A 12,591-nucleotide genomic window follows, 5' to 3' on the forward strand; every position below is an offset into this window, starting at 1 on the left:
CAGGTCCCAGTGTGGACGTGAGGGCCCTCTGGGGAGGTCCCAGGGGAGGGAGGTGTCCTGCAGGAAAGTGCCGGGACTGGACACATGTGCTGGGACCAGGGCAGAGCCAGCTCTGCAGGGACCCTGGAACAAGGGGCAGGAAGATCCTAGAAATGAACCTCATGGACAATCCCCAAATTGTGCTTTTCATTTTCACCTTCCTTATTCCTTTTTAAAGACTTTATTTATTTATTCATGAGAAACAGAGAAGTAGAGACATAGGCAGAGGGAGAAGCAGGCTCCCTGTGGGGAGCCCAATGCAGGACTCCATCCCAGGAGTCACGACCTGAGCCAAAGGCAGACTCTCAAGCACTGAGCCACCCGGGTCCTCCACCTTCCTTCTTTAGACGTGCTTTTAGTACTTTGGCCACAGGGTCCTTCTCTCATTGCCTGAGAGACATCATGGAACAGTGAGAAGAGAAAGTAAGAGACATGAGGTTGACCTCAGGCTGGGAGGAGCGGAACAGCATGGAACCAGACCAGGCTCCATTCCTGGTTCTATCAGTTCACCCGCTAAGTGAACTTGAGAATATTTCAAGCTTTTCATCTGCCAAGTGGATTGGAGAAGTCCTGTTCTGTAGGACTGTTGCAACATATGCAATATTTGTGAAGTACCTGGCATCGTGACTGGCAAATGTTGGGTCTTTAATAAATGTTAGTTATTATTATGCTTAGTCTTATAGCAGAAAAAACTTTCATGTCTGGGATATTTTTTTGTCCAGATGTCAGAGACTGCAGTGCTGTCTTCTTGAATGGCAGCTATGCACTGAGAAGACCCCAAAGTGTCCTGCCTCAGAGAATTTATGCTTCACTGTTCTCATTTGCCCCTGTTCCTCATAGCTTTTTTTTTAACTTGTCTTTTACGTGTTAGAGTTCATCATACCCATCTTCCTTATATAATAATGGCTCTTACACTCTAAAAATCTACGTGTAGGGTCTTTATCCTTAGCATCATCATTATTTACAGCCTCCCAAAGAACAGATGCTCAATTAATAATAAGAATAAATAGGGCACTAGGCAAGGAATGTACTTTATTACTATTTAATTTTATCTGCATTCATGAATAAGGACATTCAGATATATATCCTTGAATTTTACAAAAAGAAAGACAAAATGAATAAGACAATCCAAGATTTAACTACATTTTACTTTGTTTCTATTTTAAAACCACAGCTGTATTTTTGCTGGTTCTTTCATATTTCCAAGAATAATCCCCACTCCAACACCATATTATCTTGTTCTGGAACCCAAAGGAGATGCAAAAATTTTCAAGCTATATTACACAATACCAAAACTCTTACTCTTAAACCTGTTTAACTGCAATGTGTGATCTATGTCATTTATAAACATATTCTGAATCTAAATAAACATTCTAATGAAAGGAACATTTGTAAGCTACCAAGGACAATAGGAAAAATAAAAAGAAGATACATATTATGATCTTGCCAACCCCACCTTAGGCTCTCACTACTTAAAAGGTTGGCAGCCCTCATCAAACACAGAGGGAAGAATCTGCCTCAGCCCTCTCTAGGGAGGAGTGGAGCGGCTGGATGTGGCCCTGGAACGTGCACTGGCCTTGGTAGCAGAGGCAGCCTTAGCCGTGGCTCTGGCCTGGGCTCGCTCTTCCTCATCTCGCAGAGCCTCTTCATAATGGAATGGGAAGGCACTGGGGACAGTATCATGGACCTTTGCCAAAAACTCTAGGACTCTCATCTTGCTGGTCTCGGCATGGGCTCTCGGGCCCCACAGGAACTCGTAGCATGGAGGATCACTACCGGACACCTGGCGGTATTCCAGGTACTTTTCCTGCACCAAATCTTGGGTGATGAGCTTCCTGGGCTCCCCAAAAACTACGTGCTTCCTTCCTTCATAGACGCCCAAGATATTCATGAATTCCCAGATATCCTCTTCAGAGGCTCGGTTGCCACTCAGGAAGATCACACTCAGAAGAGGCATAAGAAGACCATTCTTAGGAGGACCCCAGCCATTGCTCACATCGCCATCACTGGTGATGTCTAGGCTGCTCACGAGGGTATAGGAGTGACCACTGGGCTTGATTTCCTTTAATTCTAGGCCAAAGACCAGCTCCAGGTGCTCAGAGGCTTTCCCGAAGATCTCAGGGAAATCTTCCTTGTACCTTTTGTTGATGATCTTCAGCATCTCTGCCCTTATAATGGGTGCCTTCATTGCATACCTTTCTAGCATGAACTGCATCAATATTCCCACCTTCCTGGTTAGAAGATCATTGCGAGCGCTTTCAGGGGAAGTTGAGGCCTGGGAGGAATGTTTACCTCCGTCAACCCGGCTCTTGGCACCTGCATTAGATCTGCGGCGTGAACCACGTGCAGCAGAAGAGCTAGTGGCTTGGGATCCCTGAGGCTTCTGGGAAGCGCCAGCAGCAGAGGAGCTCGAGGGAGCATCCCCAGAAACAGAAGAGGGGGACTTATTGACCTCTTCTGTAGTGGCCTGAGTATCCCCAAGGCCCTGGCTCTCAACACGGGCCTGGCAGCGTTTCTTACGGGCACGGAGCTTACTCTTTTGGCCCCGAGGCATGACTAGGTCAGGGACAGCAGGCACAAGTGTGGGCAGATGATGCCGGCACCTGGAGCAGGGAATATGAGAGTGTGAGCACCACAGCAGGGAGAGACCACCTTGGCTTTTAAAGAAGGCACCTTTGTAGGTTCTGTGAGGGTATGGCTCTAGGACCCCACAGGGTTCTTGCTCTTGGTCATTCTGTCTCTTGAGAACCCAAGGGAGGAAATCATAGTAGTCCTAGGACTCCCAGCACTAACAACAGGGGTGGTGTCATAAGCTACTCTTTCATTCGGGTATCGAGTGGTCTCCATTTCCTTACTCAGGGTCTTCACCTTGACTCCAAACCCTTCCTGGGGCTCTACTCTCTGCTGCTCTGAGGCCATAACCCTTAGACAAAGGTCCTCATATTTCTGGGACCTGAGTTGACAGCCTCCGTGAGCTGACTGGGGCCTATGCCTGCTAATAGCAGGGGCGAGACTCTTCACCCCCACTGTTCTGGAGTCAGTGGCTCCCTCAGACCCCATTCAGGACTTGACCTTGACTCCAGGTAGGATTTGGGATTCCTTCCATCTCCCTGAGCCTACAAGCCTCAGAGCAAAAGGCCTCACCTCCCTGAGTAGCTAGAAAAGAATTCAGGGTGCTGCCCATCTGAGTACCTCATCTAGGGGCTCCCAGATCTGAGAGCCGGGGTGCTGCTGTGTGCAGCTCCCTATTTTGTGGAGAGGGGTGCTTATTAGCAATGATGGTCCTACCTTTACTCCTTTTAGAGCCCAAACTCGTCCCTCCGCCTATGGTGCTGCCTCCTTTACATAAAGGCCTTTCTTAAAAAAAGAAGAAAAGAAAGAAAAGAAAAGAAAAGAAAAGAAGTCCTTTCTCTACCAAAACCACCCCCTAGGCAAAAATGAGGGGTTATCTCAGCCCGAATTACTCCAGGGCATTCCAGGACTGCCAGCAGGCGTGGGGCAGCTGCCTTTGGACAAAGGCCCTCTCCTCCCTGGGGCCGTGCAGTCCGTAAGGCCCCGAGGCCAAGCGGTAATGAGGCTGCCGGGACCGCTTGGCCTTATAGGCCGCTGGGACCTCCCTGAGCCAAACCGAAGGGTCAGGTTCAGGGACCCAACTTTATTATGGGAGGCCGAGGGGGGAGGAGGAATCTCTTCGGTTCCCCCTCAGAGTTCTTACCTTGAATTCAGATCAGTCCCGGGAATCCGGCTCCCGCCAAGCGCACAAATATGGCGCCCGGCGGTGGAAGCCCCACCCAGAACGGAAGTCGGGTGAACCGCATCCGGTGTTGGCCGCGGTCCAGGGTCTCCAAGGATTGAAAGCAGAGGCGGGGCTCTGTGCGACTTCACTGCTTAGGGCTCCTCACGCAGGTCCTCACCGCGTCTCTCTGGGCCTGGGCTTCTCTCTCTGCTGGCCCGGGCCTGCCAGCGCCCAGAGCCCCCAGCCTCCCCAGTCCTCTTGCTATTCCCCTGGCTACTCCTTCCTGGGCCACAGAAGCCTGGCAAGAGGGGCGGGACTCTGTGAGCCTCCCACTTTCAGGAGAGATTCCTTGACGGGCCATACCTGGACTGTAGTTATGGCCAAGACTTCTTCCCCTGTAGAGCTGGGACCCATCCTGTTAGAGAAGGCCATTCCTTCTCTGAGACTCACCAGGCAGAATGAGGGGACTCCAGTTAGAGCTCTTCTGGGTCCCCCAGGGCTAAGAATGATACAGGATTCTATTTAGTCCCCTTTGCGTTGGGGGTTCCCTCATAACACTCATGGTCTTCACATGAATTCTTATTAGGGCCCAGGTCCCTCCCTCTGCAAAACTGAGGCAGCTTCCATCAAACAGAGGCCCTCACCTTCCCGAGACTTTCCAAGCTAAAACCAGCCTGACATCACTGCCCAGGGCTTCCCAGGGAGGACAGCATAGGGGATGTTGTAGGGCCTCCTTTTATGCTGTGAGTGCTACTCTTAGTCCACATTTGAGGCCTCACCTTGACAGATGACCAATCCTGTAACTTCACTCTGCTTTCCTGTAGCTGCTTATCTTACATGAAGGTCCTCCTTTCCTGAGAATTCCAAGTTGAAAATGAGGCTGATCCTTGTCTGATCACAGTCTTTGGGTGCCTCCAAGAACAGATAGCAGAGATGTGATGCTATAGGACCTCAATGTTCTGGCTGGGTCCTTTCATCATTTCTCATTCATGGTCCTCACCATATCTTTCAGAGCCTGGGACTCCTACTAAGCTTAGGTCACCATCCTTAGGTCTTTGGATGACCCTAATATGTTGGGGGTAGTTGTCTCTTCAGGACTTATTCATGGGGGTCCTCATCTTGGCTTGTCTCTTGATTAAAGGCTTCCTGGGAAATGACATGTACTTGCAAGTGCTTGACCAATTTCTTTACTGCATGTCTTGCAGAAAATGAGTCCGTGTCCCAAGAGTGATGTAAGATTAGGAAAAAGCAGCATACATCTGGGAGCCCAGGACAGGTGTTGTGGTGTCTGAGGAAAAAAATAAAAGCTGATATATTCCTTCTCTTCACCAGCCATACTTGAGGTAGCTCTAAAAGATTTACCTTTAACAGAGAAGGATAGAGCCAGATGATTTTGTGAGTCTCTGATCTTTTGAGAATATCTGATTTTGCACATGGAGATGATCATATTGTCACTGTCTCTTTCTCTCCTTTATTCATATATCTTATTTGTTTTGGTATTCTTATTGCACTGGTTATGTATTCCAATCCAGTGTTTTGGTCACAGAGTTTTCCTTTTCACCATTTGAGATACATTTTGGAGTAGTAGAAGAAAGTGAATTAAGTGAAGCATGCTCAGCCTCAAGCTGAGAGGAGTGGAAAAGTATGAGCTTTGGACAGATTCAGACCAAAGGTCTAATCCCAGCCCCATCACTTACTAGCTCTGTGAACTGGCTGCATTAGCAAGTTCTATGGGCTTCAGGCTCTGCATCTGTGAAATGGGTTTGTTAAACTTGTCTCACAGGGCTGATGGGACATGGTTCATGTACATAAAGCACCTGGAAAGATGCCTGGAATGCACTGAGACTTTACACAATATCTGTTATTACCATGATTATGATTATTTTGACCTCAGAGGATACTACCCACCCTGATGGAATATGTTTTGATCTAGGAGATATCAGAGAATATATGTCACTCTAGAACATGGAACACCAAATCAGTCCAAAGTGCTGCTAACAGAGACTCTCTAAGTAAATTTCTCCCCAATAAATCATACTTCAAGTGTGGGGGTAGTCTTTTCCAGATGAATACAACTCAAATCTTCTAGAATTGGATTCAAAGATCAATTCTTTCTTCTCAGCTGCCCCTTTACCCAAAGCACCCTATCTTCATTAACTTCACCATCACCTAAAATCTATACCTCTCTTAGAGTTGGTAGAATTAGAGCCAAATAAAAAAACAAAACAAAACAAAACAATAACGCTGAATTTGAATGCTCTTTTAATAAAATAGGTCCTGACTCCCCAACTTAGAGCAAAGAGTGCCTGCCCAGTGGTTTCTGAGTTTCCATCCTCAAAAGAATACTGCCCTTATGACTCAGGAACTCCCTGGAGATGATGTGTAATAAAACACCTAGTGTGTGCTCTGTGTTCCCCTGCACTGGGGACAGAAGCACAGGATATGTTCCATCCGTGCCTTGGGTGGAGGTCCTCTCCGATTTACTCATGTCTCAAAGTAACTGTTAAAGGTCGTTTTCCATTCCAGACTTTAATCTCTCAACTGGAGACCTGGCTTCTGTTCGCCACTTCCACAGCCACCTTTAGCCCACCATACAGCTAACTTGAAATTACTTCCCATCGCAGAGCTTTCAGCTGCCAAAAGGCCCAAGTTGCCTTGCCCTGGGGAATTTTACACTAGAACTCATCTGGAGACCCCTTCCCTCCTTTTCATCCCTTATTTTTACTCATCCTTTCGTTCTTAGGGAGTATCTTACCACCTACTTTATATGACAGCTGCTCTCAGACTCCACAGTTTTATAGGCAGGGGTTGGGTCTGTTTTTCTTATGACCGCCAGTACTAGGCAGGAGCCCTCCAAAGAGTAGGTGCTAAATTAATATTTGGGCAATTAAAAAGCAAGAGTGCAAGTCAAATTTATTGCGATTTAATTTCATTTTGACTAAGCTAAGCCAATCCGGGTACATATACTTCAATTTTATAAAGGAAGATTAAAAGGAATAAAACAAACCAAGAGCTGACTATATTTCACATTTTTTCTGTATCTTATGATCACACAGACATTACTGTGGAGGAATTCCCTGTTTTCACAAAAACTGCATATTCCACTGTTCTGTTACCTAGTTCTGAATGACAAGAAATGGTTCAAGTGTTTCATTTGTTTTATGAAATACTAAAATTCTTATTTTTAAACTTGATAAACTCCAATAAGTGTATGACTCATGTCATCTATAAACTTGGATTCTGAAGCTAAATAAACCTCTAACTGAAAGGAAAGCCATTGGGGGGAGGCAAGATGGCGGAAGAGTAGGGGGTCCTCGTTTCATCTGGTTCCCCCAGCTTACCTAGATGATTTCCAAACCATCCTGAACACCTACGAATTCAACTTGAGATGTAAAGAGAGACCAGCTGGAAGGCTAGAGAGGGAAGTGATGGCTTCTGACAAGGTAGGAGGGCGGAGAAGAGGGCCGGAAGGGATATACTGGAAGATAAACGGGGGAGGGAGCCGTGGAAAGCCGCTGCAGCACAATCGGGAGCTTTAGAAATCTGCGCTTGAGTCTTCCCTGACTAAAAAGTGCTCAGTGGGGAAACAGGGCAGAGTCGCAGGAGGGGCAGTGGAGTCTCAATATTCCTGGGGACACAGTAAGAATAGGGGCGCCCAAGAGAGAGCTCACCGCAAACGTGGGTGGGCCCCCAGGAGAGCTGGACCGCAGCAACCCTCGCGGGGCTTCCGGGAGAGGCGGGCCGGGCCGTAGGCCAGCGACTGAGCTCAGAGCGCCCCAGCGCAGCAGCGGACACAGGCAGGCTATGCTCGTTCCCTCTGGGAGACGCGGACCCCCAAGGTGCAAGTTCGGAGGCTCAGTGCTCACCCCAGGGCGCTGCAGCGGACAAAGCTGGCTGTTCTCGTGACCTCTGGGAGAGGTGGAACCGGGCCGGGCACAAGATGGCGAACGCTCTCCTGCCGCCTGGCGCTCGTCAGCTTGTACAGGTCAGTGCCCCACGCCTGCCCCCGGAGGGTCTAGGCCAGTGTGCACGGAGAGACTGCGGTTCGGTGCCTGCGGGGAGCTCTTGGCTCCGGGGCTGGAGATGTGGCCGCTGCCACTTTTCCCCCCTCCTCTCACCTGGGAGAGGCATGGCCTCTAGGGCACAAAGGCCTCACAGGGACAAACAGCTTCACACTGAGCCGGGCCACCTGGCAAGGGGCGGGGCATCTCCGCTCAGACACCTGAGAATCAGCACAGCAGGCCCTTCGTCCCCAGAAGAACTGCTGGAAGAACTAGGGAAGAGCAACCCTACTGACCAAGCAGTGCTGGAGAGCGCCAGGACTGAGGGAAAATGGTATATAAAACTGGAGGGTTTTTTCCCTTAAGATTAATTTATCTTTCAGGTTAAAAATTCCCAATATTTTTTCTCTTTTCCTGCCTTAACTACAATATTTTATCGACTCTTTGATTTTAGGGTTTTTCCTTTTTGACTTTCATATTTCTACAATTACATGTCTTAGATATAGTCTTTACTTTTGGATTCCTTTCAACGTATTCAATTTAATTTTTGTAGATATATAAGTTATGGGTTTTTTTTTGTCTTGTTTTGATTTATAATTGTGGAATTTAGTACCTTCTAACATATGGACCAAAATACACTCAGAACCAAGTGGAGCACTATGTTGGTCCATTCTGTGAGATTATATTCTTTCTTCCTTCCCATTCTACCCGCCCCCCCCTTTATCTGGTTTCTGTTTTTGTGGTTGCTGTTGTGTCTTTATATAAGTTTTGCTGGTTTATATAAATTTGGAATTTAGCACCTTCTAATATACAGAACAAAGTACACTCAGAACCAAGAGGATCACCCTCTAGGTCCACTCTAGGTTTCACTCTGTGAAACTATATTCTCTCTCTTCCATCATTTCCCCCCACCTTTTTTTTTTTTAATATATTATTTTAAAATTTGTTTTCCACTTTCATGGTCTTTTTGTTGTTGTTGTTGTTTTCTTTTTCTTTTATTTTCTGGTCCCTGACCTCCTCGAGAATTGTCTAGGGTGTATTTTACTTAGGTAGTGGCTGATATTTTTGACTCTGCTCACTCATATAGACATTCTGCAATGGACAAAATGACTAGAAGGAAGAATTTACCACAAAAGAAAGAATCCGAAGTAATACTCTCTGCCACAGACTCAATGAATATGGATTTAAGTAGCATGTCAGAGATACAATTCAGAGGTACAATTAAAAAATTACTGGTGGCTCTTGAAAAAAGCATAAAAGACTCGAGAGATACTCTTACTGCAGAATTGAGATCTAATCAGGCCAAAATTAAAAGTACTTAACTGAGATGTAGTCTAACCCTAGCTTTAACTGCTAGGGTTAATGAGGTAGAAAAGAGAGTGAATTACATAGAAAACAAGTTGATTGGTGGAAAGGAAGCAAGGTGAGGAAAAAAGAAAAACAAGAGTCCACAAGGAGAAGCCTTGGGAAATAAATGATAGTTTGAGAGGGAATGATATTCATCTGATTGGGATTCTAGAAGATGTAGAAAGCGAGAGGACCACAAAGTATATTTGAACAAATCATAGCTGAGAACTTCCCTAATCTGGGGAAGGAAACAGGCACTCATATCCAAGACATAGAGAGGACACCCTCCCCCAAATAAACAAAGATGGATCAACACCCAAACATATAATAGTGAAGTTTGCAAATTTCAAAGATAAAGAGAAATTCCTAAAAGCAGTTCGAGACAAAATTTTTAACTTATATGGGGAGAAAGATTAACAGCAGACCTATCCACAGAGACCTGGCAGGCCAGAAAGGGCTGGCAGGATATACTAAATGAGAAAATGAGATATATACTAAATATATACTAGATAGATACTCATTTATATCATTTATATATATTATACTCATTATATATCATTATATATCTCATTTAGGTATATACTAAATGAGAATGAGTACTAAATGAGAAAAACATGCAGCCAATAATACTTTATCAAGCAAAGCTACCATTCAATATAGAAGGAGAGAAAAAGAGGTTCCAGGATAGACAGAAACTAAAAGAATATGTCACCACCAAATCGGCTCTCCAAGAAATATTAAGGGAGACCTTGTAAGCGAAGGAGGGAGCCCAAAGAAACAATCCACAGAAAGAAGAACTGTATAGGTAATACTATGACACTAAGTTCATATCTTTCAATAGTTACTCTGTGATTGGGCTAAATGATTGCATCAAAAGACACAGGTTATTGGACTGGATAAAAAAGCAAGACCCATCTATATGCTGTCTACAAGAGACTCATTTTAGACCTAAGGACATCTCTAGACTGAAAATGAGGGGGTGGAGAATGATTTACCATTCAAATGATCCTCAAAAGAAAGCTGGGGCAGCAAACCTCATATCAGATAAATTATATATATTTTACAATATTTTACTTATTTATTCATGAGCAACACAGAGACACACACAGAGAGGTAGAAACATAGGCAGGGGGATCCCTGGGTGGCTCAGCAGTTTAGCGTCTGCCTTTGGCCCAGGGCGTGATCCTGGAGTCCTGGGATCAGGTCCCACATCAGGCTCCCTTCATGGAGCCTGCTTCTCCCTCTGCCTTGTGTCTCTGTCTCTGTCTCTGTCCCCCCCGCTCTCTGTGTCTCTCATGAATAAATAAATAAATAAAATCTTAAAAAAAAGAAACATAGGCAGACGAGAGAAGCAGGCTCCCCATCAGAAGCCCTACGTGGGACTTGATTGCAGGACCCCGGGATAACACCCTGAGTCAAAAGCAGATGCTCAGCCACTGAACACCCAGGTGCCCCAGATAAATTACATTTTATACGAAAGATTGTAAAAAGAGATGAAGAGGGACACTATATCATGCTTAAAGGGTCTATCCAACAAGAGGACCTAACAACTATGAATATTTATGCCCCTAATGTGGGGGCAGCCAAGTATATCAATCAATTAATAACCAAAGTAAAGATATACATAGATAATAATATATTAATAGTAGGAGACTTCAACATGGCACTCTCAGCAAAGGACAGATTTTCTAAGCAGAATATCACCAAAGAAACAAGGGCCTTGAATGACACACTAAACCAGATGGATTTCACAGATATATACAGAACCTTCCATCCTAATGCAACTGAATATACATTCTTCTCAAGTGCACATGGAACTTTCTCCAGAATAGACCACATATAGGGTGACAAATCAGGTCTTAACCGATATCAAAGATTGGGATTATCCCCTGCATATTTTCAGACCACAATATTTTGAAACTAGAACTCAATCACATGAAGAGATTTGGAAGGAGCTCAAACACTTGGAAGTTAAAGAGCATCATACTAAAAGATGAATTGATCAACTAGGAAATTAGAAATAATAAAAAAGATTCATGGAAACTAACAAAGATGAAAGCACAACTGTTCAAAATGTTTGGGATACAACAAAGGCGGTCCTAAGAGGGAAATACATCACAATACAAGCCTCCCTCAAAAAATTGGAAAAATTTCAAATACACAAGCTAAACTTGCACCTAAAGAAACTGGAAAAAGAACAGCAAGTAAAGCTTAAACCAAGCAGAAGAAGAGAGATAATAAAGATTAGAGGAGAACTCAATGAAATAGAGACTAGAAGACCTGTAGAACAGATCAATGAAACCAGCAGCTGGTTCCACAAAATAATTAATAAGATAGATAAACCCCTAGCCAGACTTATTAAAAAGAAGAGGAAAAGACTCAAAATAATAAAATCATGAACGAAAGAGGAGAGATCACAACCAATACCAAGGAAATACAAATGATTTTAAAAACATATTATGAGCAGCTGTATGTCAGAAAATTAGGCAATATGTAAGAAATGAATGCATTCCTGGAAACCTACAAATTACCAAAACTGAAACAGGAAGAAATAGAAAACCTGAACGGGCCAATAACCAGTGAGGAAATTGAAGCAGTCATCAAAAACTTCCCAAAAAACAAAAGTCCAGGGCCAGATGGCTTCCCAGGGGAATTCTACCAAACATTTAAAGAAGAAATAATACCTATTCTACTAAAGCTGTTTCAAGGAATAGAAAGGGATGGAATACTTCCAAACTCGTTCTGTGAGGCCAGCATTACCTTGATCCCAAAACCAGACAAAGACCCCACCAAAAAGGAGATTATAGACCAATATCCCTGGTGAACACAGATGCAAAAATTCTCACCAACATACTAGCCAATATGATCCAACAGGAAGGAGCCACAATGTCCTTCGACAGATGAATGGATAAGGAAAATGTGGTCTATGTATACAATGGAATATTACTTAGCCATCAGAAAGGATAAATACCTACTATTTGCTTCGATGTGGATAGAACTCAAGGGTATTATGCTGAGTGAAATAAGTCAATCGGAGAAAGACAATCATTTTTTTGTTTCGCTCATATGTGGAATATAAGAAACAGTGAAAGGGACTATAGGGGAAAGGATGGAAACTGAGTAGGGAAAAATTAGACAGGAAGACAAACCATGAGAAACTCCTAACTCTGGGAAACAAAGGGTTGCATAAGGGGAGGTGGGTAGAGGGAAGGGGTAACTGGGTGACTGGCATTAAGGAGAGCATGTGATGAGATGAGCACTGGGTGTTATACTATATGTTGGCAAGTTGAATTGAAATAAAATATTTTAAAAAAGAAAGGAAAGCCATTTAAAATTAGGAAGAGGGAATCCCTGGGTGGCTCAGTGGTTTGGCACCTGCCTTCAGCCCAGGGCATGGTCCTGGGGTCCCGGGATCGAGTGCCGCGTCAGGCTCCTTGCGTGGAGCCTGCTTCTCCCTCTGCCTGTGTC

At 44.7% G+C, this 12,591-nt stretch overlaps 1 protein-coding gene across 1 annotated transcript; it reads right to left on the reverse strand.

Moving 5' to 3' along the window:
• Nucleotides 1–1,065: 1,065 nt before the first annotated feature.
• LOC140627489 (melanoma-associated antigen B1-like) lies at nucleotides 1,066–3,907 on the reverse strand. Its single transcript, XM_072815853.1, has 2 exons — nucleotides 3,755–3,907; nucleotides 1,066–2,642 (listed from the first exon to the last, which is right to left on the reverse strand). The coding sequence occupies exon 2, from the start codon at nucleotides 2,591–2,593 to the stop codon at nucleotides 1,568–1,570; it is 1,026 nt and encodes a 341-aa protein (XP_072671954.1). The 5' UTR covers nucleotides 2,594–2,642; nucleotides 3,755–3,907; the 3' UTR covers nucleotides 1,066–1,567.
• Nucleotides 3,908–12,591: the final 8,684 nt, after the last annotated feature.

This window comes from Canis lupus, chromosome X (assembly GCF_048164855.1).
Source record: "Canis lupus baileyi chromosome X, mCanLup2.hap1, whole genome shotgun sequence".
Taxonomy (NCBI): Eukaryota; Metazoa; Chordata; class Mammalia; order Carnivora; family Canidae; genus Canis; species Canis lupus.

What these genes read in the sequence shown, in the direction of transcription:
- LOC140627489 (XM_072815853.1), bottom strand. Translation starts at nt 2,593, where the DNA reads ATGCCTCGGGGCCAAAAGAGTAAGCTCCGTGCCCGTAAGAAACGCTGC.